This window comes from Triturus cristatus, chromosome 11 (assembly GCF_964204655.1).
Source record: "Triturus cristatus chromosome 11, aTriCri1.1, whole genome shotgun sequence".
In the NCBI taxonomy this organism is placed as follows: Eukaryota; Metazoa; Chordata; class Amphibia; order Caudata; family Salamandridae; genus Triturus; species Triturus cristatus.
In genome coordinates, this window is record NC_140594.1 from 280,246,779 (window position 1) to 280,270,244 (window position 23,466).

General features: G+C 42.8%; 1 protein-coding gene across 1 annotated transcript in view; it reads left to right on the forward strand.

Annotated features, from left to right (window-relative positions):
• TBC1D10A (TBC1 domain family member 10A) overlaps positions 1 to 23,466 on the forward strand; it is a 380,613-nt gene that overhangs the window by 169,087 nt on the left and 188,060 nt on the right. The window contains exon 3 of the mRNA XM_085635860.1: positions 15,037 to 15,144. Coding sequence (XP_085491986.1) covers positions 15,037 to 15,144 — 108 coding nt within the window. The remainder of the gene's footprint in view (positions 1 to 15,036; positions 15,145 to 23,466) is intronic.

Below are 23,466 nucleotides of genomic sequence, written 5' to 3' on the forward strand. Positions count from 1 at the left end.
GGTGGAGTGTCTTTTTGATTACAAAATAGTCCCCATGCATTACAATTTCTCCATAGGAGGCAGAATATTACACAAAACAGACATTAATATGATGATAGATGACTTCTCTAGACTGATCTAAGAGGTTTGACAATGTCTCAACTCAATGACTGAAGGAAGCTGATCCAAAAACCAGAGGTGGAAATGGTCTGAAGCAAAGCATACTCTAGGTATATTTTAAGCAATAGGTCTTGCAGACAGCTCTGCTGTCCACCCAGACCTAAAATATACCCCCCTCACACTTAAGTGACCGGAGGGAGTATCGTGGTACATATCAGCTCTGCCCCTCCTCCCCGTGTATGACTGGGAGTGACGGATTTGTACACTTGTTGCTGCTGCGGTTAGACAGTAGCATACACTCTGGCTTGGTAGGTATTATCCCCAGGCACAACAAAAAGCATCCAGTCTTCTGTGCACGGCAGGCAGTCCTTCATTCAGTCAGTGGATCTTATTTTCAGGGAGCATTTTCATTTACTTACAATTCCCTTTCAAAATCGTTTATTCAGTTTAATCCAAAAAACAGAACACAAAGTTTTTTTAATTCAATCATTATCATTTAAAGGTTTATATGATGTAATGCCATCTATTGGTGTATATCGACGGTCTTCCTTATTATCCAACCTCCTAGTTGGATAATTCCCTATGGTAGCCAGGGTGACTACTTGTTACTCGCCTGGCTGTAATGGTAGACTTCATTTGTTCTGTGAACGTTTATTCAACATAAGAAATTGGGTTGACTGTGAAGCACCCTGTAGGTAATCTGGAGTCGAGGAGAGACTGCAAGGATTTCTTCCAGGGTCAGTGCCTCTGCCTGCCCTTCTATTTTAAAAAAAACAAAACGAAAAACACTTTTAAATCCCCTGCATAAACCCTTTAGAGTACTAAGATAAATAGTGCCATATGGTAGACTGAATTTGATGCAAATGATATTGTTACATTGTTGTTCAGATCTTTGGATTCAATTTACTGGTCTCAGAAAGATAGGGTCCTTGCTAACATGAGGTGTTCATGAGGGGTCATTCTGGTACTCTAACAACTCTTGCTGTAGACTCCTCATTCGACCCTACACACTGTGCTAGAATTGATTATTGTGCCACACATCGAAAGCTACTGAAAGATCCAAAAAGATGAGTAGACATTGACTCTTCACAGTTGACTTGAAGCATCATGAGAACATGAAGCCGAGGTGTTGCAGTTTGGGTTGCAGCACACCTTTAACTGATTGTACGAGCAAAGACTTGGACAGTGGCTCTGTCCCAGCGCACTGTTCTCCGTATTGGCGCAAACCTTACGTGCTCCGGGAACAGCGCACGAGTAAAAAGCCTACCGGCTATTTGAAACCGCTGGTTCGCTTTTCACTGAGGTGGTATACAGGGCCTCCCATTCAAAGAGGGCAGGTATCTCACTGCAGCCTGGTACAGTGAGTGACTGCACTCGCTTGCAGAGGGGTTCTTGAGGGGTCCCTGGGACCCCCGTGCCCTCCTTGCAGGGGGTGCCCTTGGGGGTGGAGGGAAACATACTGACTGCACCACTTCTATGTGTCACGGTCAGTTATCCACCTCCTGACCACCTCTGAGCTTGCGTCTTTGATATGTCTCAGGCACAACTGCAGAAGATTCCCTCACCCTATGCCAATGGGGATGTGCCCTCATGGGATTATTTCTGCACAATCCGTATTACAGAAGGTGCCCCACAAGCATCTGCCTCCCCTTTTGTAATACTAAAGTGGCCCGGGGTCGCAAAAAGTGGCCTGTTGAATCCTCAACCTCCTCCTGAGGTAGTGTCAGAGCTACAACACAGCCTGAAGCCAGACAGGCCTCGAAAGATCATATCTGTCCGAGCGCCATGAAGCCGAAGTGTTTGTACTTTCAGTCTTTACTGGAAAAAAGACGGTTATGTAATTGTCTGGTAATTACGAGGCTTGTTGGGATCTGTCTTGTTTTTAAGCCCATAGGAGACATTTCCAAACAAAAGTATGCGTTACTCATAGTGAGAAGAGATACCGAATATGCGAGTGCAAAAGGGGTTGCAACGATTGAAGGCTGGAACATTTCATCTTGGGAGGTTGCAATGAAACTATTAATTTTATGAAGGGCGTCGGTCTTGCATTTAACTCGAAGGACTATAGTTGCGTTGTTTTGAAACCTCCATTTTTCAACTGAGAGCTTCCGATTTTCTGTTATTTCTCAAGGGTAGGAAATAATCAGTTGCTGTACATTTAGCAGGGGGGCAACGCACACTGTTTAATAAGGAAATGTATGGTACAGACTGTACAGTGACTAGGTATGTAAGAGGGGTTTTGCTTTATTAGCTTCACCCGAGACCTTTAAGTAGTAATGGGTATAAGCTAAACAGATGTGCATTGTTCGCGTGCCCCTTAAATCTTTAAGTTGTAAAATGTGAATGGTATTTAAATACTCTGAATAGGCATTTAAGCACTCTGCGCCAAGTAGCGCGCTTTCCGGAATTTCCAAGATTACAGGTTAATAGTTGATTAGTAAATGTTTTTTGGGGATTAGTTGTCTTGGGTTTGTGCTGTTGAAATTCATGTGTTTAGTATACCTTAGAGCAGGGATAGGATGATGGGAATAGATTTAACAGGGGAAGTAGCAAGAAGGTGAAAGTTTGAGAAGTAGGTTTGGGGGTTCATAGTGTCAGAAGGGTTTGGGATGAGTCAGAGAGAGGAGGGATGGGACAACGGATGACAGGAGGATTTTTTTAAATATGTATAATGCGCATGACACTTAGTAAGGTTTTTGTCGGCTAAAGAAAATCCTTTTATAGAAATGCCCAGATGTGCAAAGAAGCAGCAGTTGAATACATATTTAATCAGTTGAAATGAAACCCCCGTTTCCAATTTATATATTCCTATTTTGTCGTTAACTCCTGATTATGTCAGGTGCTGAATTTAGAGCAAGGTTTACCTTGAGCTGTTTGTCTGAGCCGGAACATACAATATTTCGTGACCGGATGAATGATGGTTTTTTTAATACAAACTTCTGATTTTATATTCAGTACCTCATCACACGCCCTCACTAAGATTTGAGATCCTATTTTTTATTTTTTTTGCGGTTATTCCTCTGCACTTTTTTTGTCCCTTGTAGCTGTGGAGTCACAGATCGCATCGGTTCCGATTGAGGTTCTCACTTAAAGGCCTACCTAAATGGTTGAAAGATGTTTCACTTCACCAGTCCTAAATGGTAGAGAAAACAGAACGCTGCTGAATGTAGTGGAAAAGTCCGTTATTCCATGTTTTGTCTGAAGGGCCATTATATCATAGGTGTAGGAAGTGCACTGTGGTACACTGTTACCTTTTTTAAATTCTCTTTTTATTGAATGTGCATCAATAGTTTAACCCATGACAACTATTACATGCTAAGATAGCACCCCATTATGTTTTGGTTGCACAGTACACTGTTGCTTTTGAAATGGAGGGTAGGGGGATAAAGTGTAAGGTAAATTTAATCCCACATATTTTATTTTTAGGAACTTCTAGTTTTTTAGATACAAATCCACTAATTTATTCTGGCCTGGTTGCGCCTGTTTCTCAGTGACTTTCTCTGTCACTCTGGTATCTCGCGGTTGGTTTTCAACTAGACCAACAGATTGTGATTATTGCACCTTTGACAACACTATTAGGCGATTCAGTTTCAAGGCTGGAGTCTGAATATCTGCATTTTTTTTTCTGTGCCACCATAATAATGGTTTTCAACCCCTCAGACCTCATCACTGTTGTCCAGGTTTCTAAGCCTGTAGTGTGTTTTTTTCCCCCTCGGTACCAGCGGTTTCCACAAAGGGCTCCATAATCTCTTCAGATGTAACTGAGGAAAGGATGTCCCACCACTGAATTTATGGTCAAACATGGCACAACTAGCATAACGTAACTGACTCCTTATTGGTTTATTTTTTCTGAAACCTTTGTTATTGATGTAGCCAAACCAGCTCAGGCACATAATTTTTCTAATATCTTTATTTTCCATTTTGAAAATCTCAAGGTACACAATGCAATCAAAGGCACGGTTATATATTTTGTGGGTAGCATAGCAAACAAGAAAAATTAGAAAAAATCCCAAACTTCTGCAGTCACCTCCTGTTCGATGTAGTCTCTCACACGACACTTTAGACCCTCCCTTTAACATAGAATGGAGTGGTAATATTACTGTGAAATTAAGGAGCCCCATGTGCACCTTCCAATTCATTCCACTTCACGGAGTCAGCAGTGCCCCTTCCTGACCTCGGTTCCATCTGTGCCTTTGTAATCCATTGACTATCTCGCATGCATCCTTGTATTAATCATAGGCCATCAACAATTTCCTCCTGTTTACTTGTATACTCCTTTTAGTGTTATACTTTTGTGCGCTTACTTTTTTTTTTTTACGGAGTTTTATATAGCGCAAATTTGACCAGAAGGTTTTGGATATCTTTACACAAGCACCAGCTGCGTTACATGAGGACACATTTATTTGTGTTAGGCACGGGGAGATTAAGTGATTTGCCCAGAATCACAGGATGTTGCGCGTCCCTGCCGAGACTCGAACCTGGTTCCCCACCTCTGAGGTCGACCGCCCTAGCCGCTAGGCCAACTCCTCTCTTCTACTTTTACAGTCCTGAATTAAAGGGCATGTTAGCTCCTGAAACCCCCAGCTACTGCTCCTTCAAGAGGACATAGTGTCTTGTCAACACCTGCACTATTATTGCCCACTCGACTAAGTCCACAGTTCATCATCACTTCTAGTGAGCCTTGTGTTGCTTTCTTTTGCTTATGCACACTCTCTCATATCTATCAGCCATCTTCTCAGTTGTCGTTCCCTGGGCCAATGCATTGCCTTGTGTCTTTTTTGCCAAAGTGGTTCCTTGCAGGGTGAACGTGTAGCATAATCTGCCACACTTGGGTTTGGAATTGATTCCCAATAATGCTGCCCTTATTATGGGACGCAACTTGGACAGTACCTGCATCCATGGGAAAGTCTATGTTGTGAGCAGGAATTCTGCATCACTTTCAGAGAAGTGCTCTCTGGTAGGTGCTCCGGGTATTTTCTGGGCAACTTTGCATGGGCCATAAATGTTATGTGCAAGCAACTAAATTGGACCTGCTTAAACCTGGTGTTGCTAGCTATTCCCTTAGCATGAAGGCATGCTCTCGCCCATTCTTTGTTAATTAGTGGCTCTAGGCAGTCATTTACCCTTGGCAGATCCTTCCACTCTAGATCCTCTCGCTGCTCTGTTAATGTTAGTAAACAGCCTGTGATTTGGAGGTGTCTGTTATCCTGGGGCCTCTAGGAATCTTGCTTTACCTGGTAGTCTGCACCAGTATTGCATATTGTAGAAACTGCCCTTTCCGTATCTCAAATGTTGTACGCTTATTACTGAACATTATGAACTTTCTGCCACCAATAAGTTCCTAGCTATTAGGCAGCTTCCCTACCTCTATTGTGTCACTTCTATAACTTTTTTGCTCTTTTTTTAAAGGCTTGTTGGTACCATCGGCAAGTTATTACATGGGGGAAGTTTTCAAGATAGTGTCACAGCTATACGGACAGATCATGGGGACTGAGACTTCCCCATACTGGTTTGAGGACTAGGTGGGAAGAGGGTCCTGATGAGGCACCAAGTGAAGAAACTGGGAACAGATCAGTAGAACATGTAGCCAATGTGTCCAAAAACAGTAGGTTCAAGTTAATTCAGCCCTACTTCTTATATAGAGTGTACTGTATGCCAGTGAGATTAAGAAGCTATTTGGCCCAGGATTGGTCAGGGTTTCTAGGTGTGATTTACCAGATGCATATCTAAGGCACATGACATGGGAGTGCCCCTTCATATAGGAATGAGTACTGGAGAGCAGTGGTAAACCACATACATGAGACCCTGTAATCTTTGGTGCCTATAGTATTGAAAGCATATGTGATACATTATTTTTTTTACCTGAAGACAAAATGAAACCTCGTTCGGGATTGTGGACTTGATGCCCACACTAACCAAACTATGTCCACCTTACATATTGTGTTAATATTTTGGGGATGCAAGCTTGTTCGTTTAAGGAGCTGCATCTCCCAATTAGGTTGATTGTCGAACCAATGGACCACATGCTGTGGATGCTAAACCATGTAATGTAGTTCTTGATCCAGGAACTGTATTCTTCTGTCTCTTTCCCAGGGAAGCTTCATGAAGTCTAGCTTGACCATGCAGTGAATACCTGTCCAAGGCTGTTGACCCAGCAGGCGTTCCAAGCCTTTAACTAGAGATGCTGGGCGTGGATAAATTGCTCCCTGCAGAGAATATAAACTGCATGGCAGAAGGACCATCTTGGCCACCGATACCCTACTCATATCCAATAGTGATAAAATGTTCCAGAAAGTTACCAAGCCTTGCACAATTTGTCCCATGTTACTTCCAACTGATCCTTCTTCCAGTGTGCCACCTGAATACTTAGATGTATGAAGCCAAAGTTCTCCCACTGAATTTCACTTTCCTCTGATCTGCTCAAATCTCCAAAGAGGGATAACCTGACTTGGCTTGAATTACGCACACCCCAGATACCTTCAGGCACTTCTCCTCGATATTTAAAATACAAACATATTCAATGAATAAGCCTGTGGACCAACCTTCTCTTTTGTGCAGTTATGCTAAGGGCAACAAGAGCTTTGAGTTTGGACCCACTCTTTGAACTTACTACTTCTAGATTGTTGATCTAGACTTGCTCCTTAGACTTTTATGAGCATATGTTAACCATAGAACTGTCCATCTTGCATCAGTCAATCTATTCTTGGCGCAGCCACATTGATAGCTAGGTCATCAATTGTCCTTGAATTAAGAAATTAACTGGAAAGGAAGATATGTTTATAGTTTCTGGAAATCTTCCAGCTCCGTTTAAGGTCCATATTTTCCTCCCTTTTCTGTGTATAATAATGTCAAAGGTAAAAAATCTACCAGAGTACACCTTTTTGCGTAATACCCAAAATCGTAACATTCCTCAAAATAAAAACAAGCACAAGATGATGTGTCTTTCTCCACAATAAGGAGGGTTTTGTTCTCAGGAGGTTGGCAAGAACTATATCCTTACTCTTACTGTCCTATCTGTGCACTGACTTTGGTTTATTCCTTTGTGTGTATCAGGCATTCGCTGTGATACACTTGTTGGGTGTGGATTTATTTCGGTCTTCATTCCTTATTCTTTAGATTAAGACTCTCTCTTTTCTTTTCTCTATCTCTATCTATGGATAGCATTAAAACTTTTGGTTTTAGCGAAGATGATTTTTCCAGATTATTAGGACAAAGTACCACATCTGACTGTCCGTTTTCTTTCAATAAAGCCAATAATGATGAATGGCTAAAACTATTAAACCTCAAAAAGAAGGCAAGAAGAACGGAATCCCATGCGGATTTCATGCTTCAGTATCTTAAAGCAGGAGTCTTACCCAATGGTCTCCGACTAAGAAATATACCTGGTCTATTTGTATAAATTTGGAAATTCCTTGAAAAATGGTCCCTTATCGCCAATAGATGTTCAAGAGATCTTATGATTCTTATTATTGAAACCGCACGTGAGGTAGTAGATACCCTTCTCAAAGAAATAGCAGACATAGAGGAAACACTCAGGAAGAATAATCCAATAGAAGAAGCAATGAAAAAACTAGAAGAGGTCAATCTAGAACTTAATTTGTTCAGTGAGTACCTTGTTAAAAAGAAGACCGAAAAATTAATAAAGGACATACGCTATTCCTCAGAAGAGAGGGTATATCCCTACCTAGGATCTCAGTACTACAATACAGATAAGGAACAAAACCAACAAGCAGACTACCAATATTGGACCAACAAAAAGAGACTCACATTCTCTGATACTTCTGAATCAGATAGCGAAGGAGCCTCTAGCCCATCAGGTGGGACAAGCAATAGGAGAAAAACATTTGAAGGCCATAACAGAGGCAGACGTTTTTTAGGGAACTGCAGAGGCTCACCAAGAACCAGATTCAGAACACAAGGGAGGGGTCAATATCAATACCCAGAAAACCACTACCAATACCCGGAGAATCAGCCACAGTATCGACAAACGAGAAGGAACCAATATTGAAGACAATGACAACCTCTAAAAATACGGAATTAATACCTATTTTTAATCTATCTCAGTCTGTACTAGACAATCATGCCTTAAATCTTCTTACCCGTGGCCTATGCTTCGTTCCTAGCACTACGTTCAATAAATTTGAATTGAATCAGGACAAACAGGCCTTTTTTAGGAAGATTAGATTAAAAAAATTCTTTGAACAACATATTCCATCTCAGACGACCAATAGAATGGGACTACGTCCTGTTTCCAATTTCACACCCACCTTGGACGATGTAGGTCCAGATGTAGGCATTTTTGGGAAAATAGTCTATACTAAGATACAAAACTCCACCAAATTTGTACCCAAGCCTATATACAATCTAGATTATGACGAATATAAGGCTTTGAAAAACCTTGCATCCAATCAAAAAATAACAATTAAACCTTGTGACAAAGGTGGGGGAATTGTGTTACTCAATAGCATAGACTACAAAGAACAAATTCTCAAAATGCTGCAAGTTCCTACTCATTACTGTAAAGTTAACTCATATCCCAGTAACCGAATCAAGGGAGAAATTTTGGCGATAACCCAGGGAGCTCTGGACAGAAGCTCCATCTGTCTACAAGAATTTGAATATCTCAATAGACCGTATTTTAACATCCCGGTATTATACGGAGTACCCAAAATGCATAGGGACACTGCAAATCCTCCTTACAGACCTATAGTATCCACTATTGGATCTATCACAGAGCCACTATCTAAGTATATGGACAAGTTTTTTAATCCATTAGCAAGTGCCCTTCCAGGGTACATTAAAGACACTGGGCATCTTATTGGAAACATTGAATGCCTTTTGTTTAATCCACACACAGAGTTTAGTCTCTATGGACATAGAGGCGCTTTATACTAATAACCCCCAAAGGGGGGCATTAGAGGCAGTAAAAAGCACACTAGAGAAAAAAAATAGCTCTGACGACATACTTTTCATCCTTGAATGTCTAGCCATTGTACTTAAAGAAAACTACTTCGAATTTGACAAAATGATCTTTAAACCAATCCAAGGTGTTAGCATGGGCGCCGCTTGTGCACCACATGTCGCTAATATCTATATATGGGGTATTTTGAAGAACACTGTATATTTAATGAAATTGCCCCATTCTTTGAGAATATACAACATTGGAATAGATTTATAGATGACATCTTTTTTTATCTGGAATGGCCCAGAAGAACAACTACATTAATTCACCCTTTGGTTGAATCTATGTGATCCACATCTAAAATTCTGTGCAAATATCAGTAAGGAAAACATAGAATTTTTGGATGTATGGATACAAGCTATAGAAGGAAAAATTGAAGTATCACTCTACACTAAGCCTACAGCGAGAAATACTATCCTACAGTATCAAAGCTATCATCCACATAGTCAAAAAGATAACATACCATTTAGTCCATTTTTTAGATTACGTAGGAACTGTACTAACATTGCGAATTTTGAATTACATGCTAATGAACTAAGATGCAAATTACTTAAACGAGGCTATCCACCCATAGTTATAAGAGAGGCATACAAAAGGGCCAAGTATTACAACAGGGAGACCCTACTACAAGAAAAACCTCATAGAGATTACAAAGAATTGGTATGTGTGACACGTCATTCTAACTTTGACAATAAATTACGACAAATCATTTGCTCACAGTGGCATATCCTCAATACAGGAAATCAAATGAATATTATGCCTAAACCTGTATTTGCGTTTCGTCGCAACAAAAATCTACGTAGCTCTCTAGTCAAATCTCACTTCAATACCACCAGACAATTTGTCCAAAAATCCATCACAGGCAATAACCCCATCATGGGAACTCATAAATGTGGCAACTGCCATGTATGTGAGTCAGCTATTACATCTGCAGAATTAGATTGGGGAAAGAAACAATTCTCCTTCAAAGAGATGACAAACTGTAGGTCAACTAATGTCATTTACCTAATACTCTGCCCCTGTCACAAAGGTTATGTAGGAAAGACTAGCAGAGAGTTTAGAATCAGATTGAGCGAGCATAAATCTTCAATTAAAACCAACCGTAGAGGGGCTCCTCTAGTTGAACACTGGCATGATAAACAACACACAGTAAATGAAATCAGATGGATCATTTTAGAAAAAGTACATTACCCCAAAGACAACAACATTGATGCTTTAAGGAAGAAAAGAGAAGTGTTCTGGATGTTTACCCTACAGACAGCCAACTCAGGACTCAATGAACACTTGCCTTGGGAGAATGCGCTTCTCTAATTCAGTTTTCCTCTTGTCCTTAATTGAGATCTTCATGCAATATACCTTCAGGACTCAATGAACACTCAATGAACACTTGCCTTGGGAGAATGTGCTTCTCTAATTCAGTTTTCCTCTTGTCCCTTTTTGATATCTTCATTCAATATACCTTCTCTATACTCAGGTTTTCTGGCCATAGAATAATCTTTTTTTTTGTATTCGTTACAGTTTATCCTTTTCTTATATATGTAGTTCATCCTTTTTTGGAAAACAATTTTCCTTAGTTTTCCGTGGTTATTTTGAGTATGCCCACCTACCACATAGAACGCTGCTTGCTGTAGCTGACTGAGATTATCTATTTCAGTCCCATTTACTCTTTTGGTCTTGATTTTGTACAGATTATCACATTATTTACATATTTTATTTGTGTAAATTCCGTCTATCTCCACACTCTGTTCCGTTTTTTTAGCGATATACCCGAGTTAACTCCTAAATCAATTTCGTCCATTTCTGTATAATCTCATTGGCTATTTCTATATTTTGGAGTGCTTTAAATCAATCACCCAAAGTTTATATTTTTAGGTGACGTCGTTACATCTCAATGTAGCATTTCCCTTAAATCCCAGCATTAGTTTGTATAGATGCAGTATTTCCATCATGGCGGCCATATTCAGGTTATTTACTTCCTTAGTTTAACGTTCTAGGGACTTCACTACGTTACGTCCCATCGTCCATCATAGAACGAATTAGAAGGATTTTAACTGTTGGCTAATTCTATATTTTGGAGTGCTACAAGTTAATCACCCAAAAAGTCTATTTTTCTCAGGCAACGGCATCATATCTTAATGTAACATTTCCTTAAATGCCAGCTATAACCCATATAGACTCAGTACTTCCATCATGGCGGCCATATTCAAGCCCTTCTTCATCCTTAGTTTAACGTTCTATGTACTCTATTACGTTACGTCCCTACGTTCATCACGGAACTAATTAGTACGATTACTCGGGTCCGTATGTATATATAGCGTAGTCAATTATTGGTTCAATCGTGCTTTGCTCGACACCGATCACGTTGAATTTGCGATCTCGTCCAGCCCATTAACTTAAGGTATGTTGAAATGCTGCCACTTAGCTCTAATACCGCCATTGTAGAAATACCACTCTGCATATCATCTATGTTCCTTTAAACTAGAGCCTGATTAATCCCTGTCGTACCCTACCAATTTTGTGGAGTGGGACTACATTTCAAAACACTACAAACCTGCGGAGTAAACTTTTTTTTATTCTCGATGTAAGTTATCCACTTCAAACTTAAACCCTTGCCTGAGTGAGTTAAAATTCTTCCCTTTAAACATTTTCCCCATACCTTTTCCATATCTCTTGTTTTTGTTTATCGCAGTGGCTCTTTAGCCCATTTTAATCATTGAACACCGACCAGAGGTGTCTGTCCTGTGTACAAGTAGTTTGGCATCCCTACACAACGAACTCTTTACTATATATAGGTATGTACTAGATAGTATTATTAGCAATACCATCTTTATCTATTGTGTATTTTCCCCTTGAAACACGCTAGGTGGTTTCTCAGTGTGGATACTCCCAATTTTCTTTAGGCATCAGTTCTTATTCACATCGCATATTGTACTATCTCTGCGATATTAGGTAGTAAGTATCTCCTACCCAGAAAGTTATTTTCATTATTCAAACCATATCTCTTTGGTGCAGATATACCATTTAGTGAGAATTACAGGTTAATTTTTCTCCCAGATGCTGAAAATAGTATTACACAGGCAACATATGGTTTATAATCCCACTCATCTGTATATTCCACTGTAATATTGTCAGACTTTAGATCCCTGTCTCTAGTACAAGCATACGCTTCTTGGCTTTTGAGCTGATTGTTTCCATTTGGTTCATTCTCTTTTTCTCTTTTAATTAGGTTACTTTTATTATGTAAATCCATTATAATTGCGTCCATATATGAACTTGCGCCCTTGACATGTATTCATCAAGTAGGTGACAGTATTTGTTGATCCCACTCCGAAACGCGCGTCAGCGCTTTTGGCTTTTCTTCCATTTTTGTTTTTTTAACTATTTTCTTTAGGCATCAGTTCTTATTCACATCGCATATTGTACTATCTCTGCGATATTAGGTAGTAAGTATCTCCTACCCAGAAAGTTATTTTCATTATTCAAACCATATCTCTTTGGTGCAGATATACCATTTAGTGAGAATTACAGGTTAATTTTTCTCCCAGATGCTGAAAATAGTATTACACAGGCAACATATGGTTTATAATCCCACTCATCTGTATATTCCACTGTAATATTGTCAGACTTTAGATCCCTGTCTCTAGTACAAGCATAGGCTTCTTGGCTTTTGAGCTGATTGTTTCCATTTGGTTCATTCTCTTTTTCTCTTTTAATTAGGTTACTTTTATTATGTAAATCCATTATAATTGCGTCCATATATGAACTTGCGCCCTTGACATGTATTCATCAAGTAGGTGACAGTATTTGTTGATCCCACTCCGAAACGCGCGTCAGCGCTTTTGGCTTTTCTTCCATTTTTGTTTTTTTAACTGTATATATGGATAAACTGTATCAGAACATGTTTTTATTTTTTAAATAATGTTGTCGAGTATGAATGCAGTCGTGGTATGGCTGATAGGCTGAATGTTTGGATGGTTAGTACGTAATAATGCAACACTTTTGCTGTTTTGTCTTTTTTCTTTTTCTGGGCTCGGTCTTCATATAGTTTTTTGACTTTGTACTCTATCTTGTAAAAGTATATTGAAATGTATTTAAACATTTATATTTAAAATAAGAGAAAAAAAATGTTGAATAGAAAAATAAAATAATGAATTATTAATTCATCTCTGTGGGATAATGTTGTTGTTTGTGACTGTGGAGGTAACCCCCTAATTAGAATTGAATTTTAAGAAGAGGTTTCTTGTTGTTATTATACTTTCAGTGAAACACAATGTGTTGCTCATAATCACAGGGAAGGGCGGATTCCAGACCAATAGAGGTAACTACCGGGGCTCGCGTAGCAGGGGAGTTCAAGCTCCAGTCTCAGAGAAGGCTATTATGTGAGCAGTGGAAGTAAAAAATTGTTTTGTGATTACCCAGAGTAAAACACTAGGATTTCTCTGTACATGACCACAGCTGTGGCTTCTCCACTTATGGAACAATTCAGGTACAGGCACAGGAACTACTCCCTACCCCCAGTCACTCACCTCCTGCACTTTATTCATTTTTACCCACAATCGAGGATCAGCTGCCTAAATGCATGTACATATGGCTGGGTCCAAACTAGGGTGGCGAAGTGAGCTAAAGAACGATGATGGATTCAACCCAGATCTGTGACCAGGGGTGAGCGTTTGAAAAGTTTCAGCACTACGTCCATCAACTCCTTGTGTTTTACTTTCTATGTAAATGCATACCTGCATGCTTATATACATACATGCAAAGTTCCAGTGAATGGCAGGTCAATCAAGAAGTGTGATGATACGAAATGAAGAAGGATAACGTTTTCCTTTTTCTTTGTCCAAATTCCAGTTTGACAAATAACAAGGTGAAGGAAGGAATGCTTGAAGTTAGCTCCACTACTGCCTTATGCAAATCAGACGTGTTCCTGCTTAATCTTACAAAATCGCAATTTGGAAATTACAATTTCTAATGTACTAAAGAATTATCTTTAAAATAGCAATTCCTGGTGGATTTGCAAATTGACCTATCTCATGAATATTAATGAGGTCGTAATTTGTGACCCCCTAGTAATCAAAGCAATCACAGGGATGGTGACCACATTGTCTGTGATTGCTTTTTAATAAAACAATTTTTTTTATAAAGCAGCTGTTTTCCTTAAAGGACAAAAGGATGTGTTAAAAAACAAAATCTTTTGACGTTTAATTTTTTACATTATCAAAGAGGAAGTGGTTCTTTAGGGACCTCTTCCTATTTGCGAATAGGTTATCACCTCCTTCGAGGTGTTGATGGAATATTAGTGTTTTGTGACCAGAAATATGGTTGCAAAACATTAATACATAGCAATGTGAATCAGTATTTGGAAGGGACGCCCTAAATACTTCCATTCCAAATACCGAATTGCACACCCAAATTTTGATTAGGTAACAGGTTACAGATTTGTTATTTGTACATCAAAAAAGCATTTTTGTGGTCGTAAATGACCTGGTTCTGTGAATCTGGTCTTTTGCGATCTCAATAAATCTTCGTACATGGGACCTATGGTCACATTCAGAGTACCTCTCTAAAGTTGTTTAGAATTTCCATGTTCATAGGTTAGTTTCTTCTTTCCCGCCACATCTGAGTCATCTGAACTGTCTCTGAGTACTCTTGTTGCTAAACAGTCTTTATTAATACTTGAGCACGACTAATGAGTTTATCAACTCTTCTAACATATGGAAATGCTACTAAGGAGGGAGACCTTTTTTCAAGGTACATCTTGGTGGATAGTTTCTTGCATGTAGTGTTACCATCTGGCCAAGATGTCTTTCCTGGCTCATTCCGGAATTCAAGAACTGACTCAAAAGAGTGCCTCTTTTTAAGTAGCATATGCATGTACATTTTGGCAAATTAATATCCTATTTTGACCCTTTATTACATCTACTCCATATCTCCTTGTTGTTTCTGTTTCGTCTAATTGTCCCTTTGTTCTGTTGCAGATTCGATTAAGGTGTCAGAAGGGAATCCCTCCCTCCTTGCGTGGTCGTGCCTGGCAGTACTTATCAGGAAGCAAAGTCAAAATGGAGCAGAACCGTGGGAAGTTCGATGTAAGGAGTTTTTTGGTTAAGCTACTCGGCTGTTTGTTTGATTGCTTTGTCAGAGGTGATCAGCCTGCTTGATGAAACATGACCTTTGACTGCTAGTCACAAGAATCTCTGAGGCGTGACGTGGTCAGTAATAATGGCCTTTGGGCTCTGGCAGCTATTAACAACTGCCTCGATCTAACCTTTGAGATCTGAGTAGTAATTAGTATTTATGTCGCCAGACGCTTTAGGCTCGCTAAAAAGGTGTTGTGTTCCTACTAAATTGTTTATTTTTTTCTGCTAATACTGGGATTTGTATTTAGCTCTAGGTTTGCTTGAACGTAGATTTGTGTGAATTTAATTTTCTACTTGCTCTACCCTTTATAAGTTTCAACAAATTATTGAATTATGACCCAATACCCTTAATGAAGCTACTATTTAGGACCAAAAATTAAGGCTAATAGCTGACAGGAGTGATGTCAGCAGTCTGCATCTGTGCACTAAACAGGGACTTGAAAAATCATTATTTTCTAGTCTTCCAGTTGTTACTGGGCCTCAGAGTTGATCCATCAGGTGGGTTTTTCAAACTTTAGTATTGAGGTATCGCCTACCCCAGCGGGTGGGGCTACCAGGGGCCTTATTGTTTAGATTAAAACGTATTTGAATTGTTCCATCAAAAAATATCATTTAAAAGTTCTCCTGGCTTTGAGACTCGTAACTGCCAAGTAAAAAGGGTCTATTCTCCTGGTAAATATATACAATAGATTCCCCGCTCAGCCCCAGGATTCACCCACTATTCTAGTCCCAGATGAGTTCATGGAAAGTTTTGAACATGGTTGTTGCGTATTACTTGCTGGGGACGAATGTCACCTATGAACCCCTGGAAATGCTATCAATCCTCAGAGGAAGAGGATGATGAGAGGGGGATTCCTTGGCTGACCCAGGTTAGCTTTGCCAGAAGTACTGAAGTGACTTTTCAGTTAACATCCTTTGCCTTAAAATTTGGCTTAAGAGCCTGCAACGGACGTACTAGTTCTGATAGACTTCTGAGGCATACCTATCAAAGGTTGTTTAAAAAAATAAAATAATAATTATACATTTTCAAAAACAGTACAGACACAAATTCATTAGCAATCATTGGGCATACGGAGCATAAACAGTATATTTAGCACAGTACACAAAGTACATATCCCCATGCTATCAACACAGGCAGTAATATAACATTTATAAATCCCCGGTAAGAAAGAGCAAGGTAGAGCAGCACAGAGCAGATTAATCCATCAAATATCACTTGCAGTGAGAAAATAGGAAGTAAGTGGGCTCCATATGTCACGGGGGGCTCCATATGTCATGGGGCTTCAAGGCTCTGGGTAGTTCTTCAGCGTAGCAAGTGAGCTGGTCCCGGCAATACACCATGTCCTGCAGCCATTGCCTAGTAGTCGGAGCGAGTCTACCCGCCAGCATATAGAAACTCTACATTTAGCTATCAAGAACGCCACCGCCACCAACTTCCTAATAGAGGCTTTAACTTTGATAATATTACCCAACAGACAAAGTTGTGGAGTGCATGCTATGGGTACCCCCACCATCAGACGCAAAATGTGTGTGACCTGCTCCCAAAATAAGTGTATTCTCTGGCAAGATCATGCTAGATGAAGGAAGTCAGCATCTGGGGCACCACACCGTTTTCATTTGGCTACTTCCCGTAAACCATATTACTAGAGCTGAACAGGTGTATAATACATTTGATGTAAATATTTAAAATGTACCATTCTAAGATTGCCATTAGCTGTGAGCTGCTGCCCCGTCAATTTACAGCAGTAACTCCAGTCGTCTTTTGACATTGGTTCAGAGAGAGATGCATTCTACTTATCTAATGAACACCTCCCGTTCTGGCCCCTTCCCTCTGTGAGACCATATATAGTCGTGTGACTAGCCTAGCTCATGTCTGGGTGGTATAGAGGAGTTGCAGTGCCTCCAAGGTAGGAGGTTTTGCAGGGTATTGTGAGAATAGAGCGCGCATTGCAGATCGCAGTCTCGTGTATATAAACGTTCGCATTACAGCGTTCGTCCCACCTACTGGAAAAGCTGCAATCTCCACAAATTGACCACCAGGAAACATGTCCCCCATGGTCGACATTCCTAACTCACTCACTAAGAATTTTAAGTGCGCCAGTTTCCCTGGTCACTGAGATCTCACTGTGATGCAGGAGCGGCATGCTCGGCGCATCTAATGGCTGTTTCTGCTCACGTCTCCCCAGTTCCTGCCATGCCCTGGCTGTATTTTGTACCGTATCTACCTCCCCTTTTTCAAAAACTGTATGTTTGTTGACTAGCATAGCTTGAAGCGGTATCGGATGCACTGCTCCCGCTTCTACCGCCATATGGGGAATATAGGCCGGTGCTTGTTGCCAGTAGTAGGCGTAATGCGCCTGGGCACAGAGATAATGCAACTGAAAATCTGGAGCTGTGAAACCACCCATGTCATAAGGGAGCGTTAGGGTTTCCCAGTTAACTCGTGGCTGTTTCCCACCCCATGCAAGTGTAAGGAGCAATGAACGAAGCGTGTCAAAAAAAATGTTGCGTTAGGTGCACGGCATGTTCATGAATAAATACAAGAACCACGGAAGCACCACCATTTTCATGAGCGTGTTCCTATCAGCGAATGACCATGGCAATTTAACCCAGCGGTTCACCTGCTCCTCGAGCCTAGTGATGGCCCATCCACAGTTAGTTTGGATGAGCACCTGCACATCCCTGTGAATCCATATCCCCAGATACTTTACAGGGTCTGTGCACCACTGTAGTGGATAGTCCATTTCTACCTGTGATGTGCTATATGTTAGGGGTAAGATTATTGATTTAGTCCAGTTCATCCCGAGTCCGGAAAACCATTCAAATCGTATATATTCTCTGATAAGCTGGGCCAAGTGCCGTCACGGGCTCGCGCACGTACAGCACCAGGTCGTCGGCATAGGGGCCGTTGATAAAAACGTAGTGCTGCCTGTGGATAGTGCTGCCGTAAAATACATGCCAGCGGTTCCAACACCAGCGCGAACAGCAGAGTCGATAGTGGGCAACCCTGCCGTGTACCACACTGTATACTGAAGACCTCTGACATATCCCCATTGACTCATATGCGTGCCACGAGGTCTGTGTACAGCAGCTTAATCCAATTCGTAAAAATAAACGGCACACCCATGCGATGTAAAATTGCAAACATGTATTTCCAGGAGATAGAATCAAAGGCCTTAGTGGCGTCCCGCAGGACCCCCACTGCTGGTAGAGTAGGCTCAAGCACATGCAGCACTGCAAACAACGTGCATAGATTGTGTGGCATGTATCTAGCGGGGGTCAAACCCTGATTGATCAGGAAGAACCATGACTGGAAGGAGCAGATTCAATCTATTCGCCAGTACCTTCGCCAGAATCTTCACAACAGTATTTATCAAAGACAGAGGCCTATACGAATTGCATCTGTCTGCTGCCTTGTCAGGCTTCAACAATGCGACAACCAGTGCCTCACGCAGAGAGGGAGGGAGACGCTGAGTATCGTATGCTTCCATGTATATCTCTAGGAGACGAGGGGCTAATATGTCAATGTACTCTTTATAAAACTCGGCCGGTAGGCCATCGGTGCCTGCTCTCTTCCCATTCGGTAACGCAGTGATGGCCTTGCAAATTTCTTCTAGCGTCGGTGGGTGCATTAAAAAATCTTGTTGGCTACGCGAGAGCCGCACCAGTGTCACATCATCCAGGCACTGTGCTATCTCTGCCTCCCCTGCCGATAGTCGATTTGCGTACATGGATTGGTAATACTGCGTAAAAGTGCTAAGTATACCGGGTGTATCATAATGTGTAGTATAATCTCCTGTGATGGCTTTAATTATATAGTTCATACCCCACGGGTCAGCTATTTGACTAGCCAGCGACCTCCCAGGCCGGCCCCCTTCACTGTAGTACCTGGCTGTGTGCCTGCCCGACATGTGGCGTATTTCCTGATCCGCCACATCATTATACTCCGTGACCTTCACCTTAATGTCTGCTAATAGGACCGGGTCGGCCACAGTGCCATACGCTCGCTCCAGCTCTCCCAGTACCCGCTCCATCCGGCTCATAGTGCCCCGAAGGGATTTCAACACTCCAGCTTGTAGACCTATACATGCGCCCCGTATGGTCTCTAACACCTCCCAAAGCGTCCCCACACATTGCACTGACCCGGTGTTATGGAGAAAGTAGTCCGAGATAGCTTCCCGAACACCTTCACAGAAAACCGGATCCAGCAGAGAGGAGGATTGTAAGCGCTACTGAAACTGTGAGGGAATGTGGGTAGGTAGAGATAAGCTAAGTAGAACCGGGGAGTGGTCTGACAATGTCCTAGGCAGATGTTGGACAGTCTGCGTCCAAGTGTTCACATCATTCGTGGCCAGCCAATAGTCAATGCGGGACCACGAATGATGGACGTACGAATGACATGTGCCTGCTCTTAAGCTCAGATGTCGCAGTCACCAAATGTCTACTAACCCCAGATTTAGCATACCATTATGGACAGATGATGATGCTCTTTTCAATGTAGGCTCTGCCGCTGACAAACTATCTGCTTCAGGGACCAACACAGCATTAAAATTTCCCCCCTCCCCGCAAATAATTGTGGAAGAAGGTAATTAGTATATTTTGCCCCATAGTGTTTCATAAAAAGCAGTGTCGTCAATGTTGGGCCCATAGATATTTACCATAAGCACCCGTGCACCATATAGTATACCCTGCACCAGTAGGAAACTCCCCTGTTCGTCCTCCTCCACATATAGGGGTTCAAAGGGAGCGCCTCTTTTTTTTAATTAAAATCATAACGCCCCTTGCGTAAGAAGAGTAAGAGGCGGCTAAGCGCACACCCGCCCATCTAGTGGACACCGCAGAGACTGCCGGCTTAGTTAGGTGGGTCTCCTGTAGGAAAGCCACCTGGACATTGTGAAGATCCAGGTAGGCTAGCACCTGCCTTACTTTCTTGGGGTTATTGAGACCCCTAATGTTCCAAGTTAACCATGAAATGACATTAGGTTGTGTGCCTGCCATGCCCTGTGATAGTAAACATTTGAAAGTGCCAGCTCTCATTGTATGCCCATGTATGTGCCAATATCCGCTGGAATTTCATGCCCAGTGCAGCTCCAAAGGAATATAGTCCCCCAACTGTCCCCCCCACCCACATCAGCAACAAAACCTTGCTGAGAAATCCCTCCCGTACAACAAAACTACAACCATGCAACCGCATATCTTATTCTAAGAAACACACAACTGGGGTGCCTTAGTACAACAGTGAACTGATATGGGGTTCTCCCTCTTGGGGGTCACCAGTAGCCGTCAGCCCCCTGCGTAATGTCAGGGGTGGTCAAGGTAGGTATCGAGAAACACCCCCTCCGTAGATATAGTGACTCGTATTTAATTCCGGACATGGGAACAATAGAAACAACAACATTATATGTGAATCGGCTGCCAAGAGCCAGCAAGTGAGAAGACCGTACAGGTGAACGTGTTAAACATGACGGAATGCATACAACTGTAATATCTGCATCAGAACCAGTATTAAGTCTGCAGGACAGACAACATAACATGAGGAATCAGGGACTGAGTACCAACAGTCTAAGGTCAAATTTCCACTCTTGTACACTTATACTGACGCAGCACCCACGTTCAGTCTTCAGTGTCCGCCTCAGTTCGCTCCATCTGTCGCACATACTGCATAGCGTCTTTATATGTCGTAAATTCTGGCTTTACCCGCATGTTGTATGCGCAACTGCGCAGGGTACTGCATTGCATATTGGGTCTTCAAGGTTTGCAGCTTTTTCTTAACAGGGTGAAATTCACGCCGTGCCTGCTGCACAGCCATCGTGAATGCGGGGCACAACTCCACTTTCATACCATCGTAGGTGGTACACCCTTTCTCCCTGGCGAGGCGAAGCACTGTATCCCGATCACAATAATTTAGCAGCCGGGCAATGATGGGACGTGGGGGGACGCCCGGCACGGGTCTGGGCGTCGGGGAACGGTGAGCTCTCTCCACAACCAACACATTGGAGAAATGCTCTGCTCCCAGCATATCTCTAAGCAAGGTTTTGACATACAGTTCCATGTTACCCATGTTGGTTGACTCTGAAATCCCTGTGATTTGCAGATTGTTCCGGCATGAGCGAGCCTCTAAATATTTGTACTTCGTCTGGAGTTTTTCCATATTGGAGCAGGATGTGCTTACGGCCTCCACTTGATCTTCGGTCGTCGAAATGCGTTGTTCGGCTTCAGTTAACCTCGACCCATGCTTATCGAGTTTCGCTGCCATATTATCCATTCTGAGATTGAGGTGGTCAATCTTGGCATCGATAGTCTGCAGACTCTGCTGCATGGTGAGCATCATGCGATCCAGCCTGCTGTTAGCGCCTGCCTCCAGTTCGGGTTCCGTATCTGATGCAGCCGGAATTTGGGAATTTGGGAATTCGTGAGCCGCCTGGTCTCGAAATTCAGTTTCGCTTGCTGTTTGTCCGTCTTGCCCATGATGACAGCTGCCGCTAGAGGGTCTGCGCCCCAGTTATCGCCCAGAGATTGGTGCCCGGAAGATGTCTGCCGCCCAATGCCACGCGTAAGCAGGGGATTTCCGATGTGGGTTCGTCGTCATACGAGTCCAGGAGGGCCACTCTCACATGTGAGACTTATACACATAGGTGGTTATCTGTAGGGTCTTCTTATGGTGCTCCACACCAGGTGCAATAAGTGCGACGCCCAGCTCCCTGCACACTCAGCTGTAGCATCCACCACTGTGCAGAAGCGACAAGCAGCGGCACAGCCGCAGCCAGCCTCCCCCACAGCACACAATAGGGACAATGCAGTTGCAGGTTCCAAGTTGTACCGCACCAGCTCAGAGCGGCAACAGCGCATATCATCAAACGCCAGGTGAAATATGCACAGATACGATCACAGCCCCGCCACAGGCCCCGTGAGTCTCGCACACTAACTAAGTGCGGCGCGAAAGGGCCCAACTCCCATCACGGAGACTTATCTTGTGTAACAGTGCTACAGGGCGAATTAATGTCTTTTTCTTCCCCACACCGTGCCCGACTCTGCAACAGCATACAGGGCGGCGCAGCGGCAGATTCACAAGACACTATAGAGGTGCACTCAGACAGCCTTTATAATGTTTAGGTCCCCAGTCTCAACCAGAGAATTGCGGGAGCTCACCAGAGACGGAGTGTCGCCAGGCCAGGGTTCCCACAGCAAGGGGCGGCACAATCGTAGGTGAGATCCCGCCAGCTGCTGCTTCAGGTTATCAATCGCAGCGCCGAGGACTCCTCCAAATCAGAAGGTCACCGTGCAACAGGTTCGAGGCATGTGGGCTGCTGAATTCATATCTGTGCATAGATCGCCGCCTAGTGTTGGGTCCGGATGATTGCACATTGTTGTCCTGGAAGAGTCTTCGAAGTATCACGAGATAGGTGGCTCCTCCCCTGGACTACAGTGCGCATGGGCATCCTCTCCATCCTCAGATTGTTTTTTTTTCCGCCATTGGGTTCGGATGTGCTTATCTTAGCTCAAGTTCGGACACTTTAGTTTAAGGCCAAAAGGCCATTAGATTTCGTCGGTATTGTTCGCGTTCGGTCTCGACCAGCTTTTAGTAACTTCTTCACGCTTTTCCGACCCGCTTCGGTCCGAACATCGATCAACGCTCGACGATGGAATCGGACTCCTTTCAAAAGATGTCCTTTATGCCATGCGAAATACCCACACGTCGATGTCCATCCGGTGTGCAACAAATGCCTCTCACCGGATCATGATGAGTCGAAATGTATGGCCTGCGCCCGGTTCCGCTCGAAGAAGACTCTGCGGAATCGACGGGCGGCGAGATTGGAGGCCCAGCAATCAGCGCCTGCCCCGGTCAACATCTTCGGAACCGAGGATGAGGAAGTCGAGAGCATAGCAGACATAGACTCTAGCCATGCTTCCGAACGTGAATCCCGATCGGAAGACGATGATGAGGTGATCTTCGAGGATGAAGTCGTCATCGGCGAGGTAGGAGACGACGATGAGGCCCTTGGGGCCGAGGAAGACCGCTCCAGCGAAGAGCTAGGCCACTTCGTCGATACGGAGGCCGAGAGGCAAAGTCTTCATAAGGCTCAGGTCGAGGGATCGCCTGCGGGCCTTACCCGAGATCCGTCACACAGTTCTTCGGCCCCGCCTCAAGGCCCGGCCTCGAACATTTCACAAGAGCCATTAATGTCGAAGACGACTGGATTTCATTCAGTGAAACCGAAACCATCCGTCGCACCGGTTACATCGAAACCGAAAGTGAAACTGGTTCAGGTC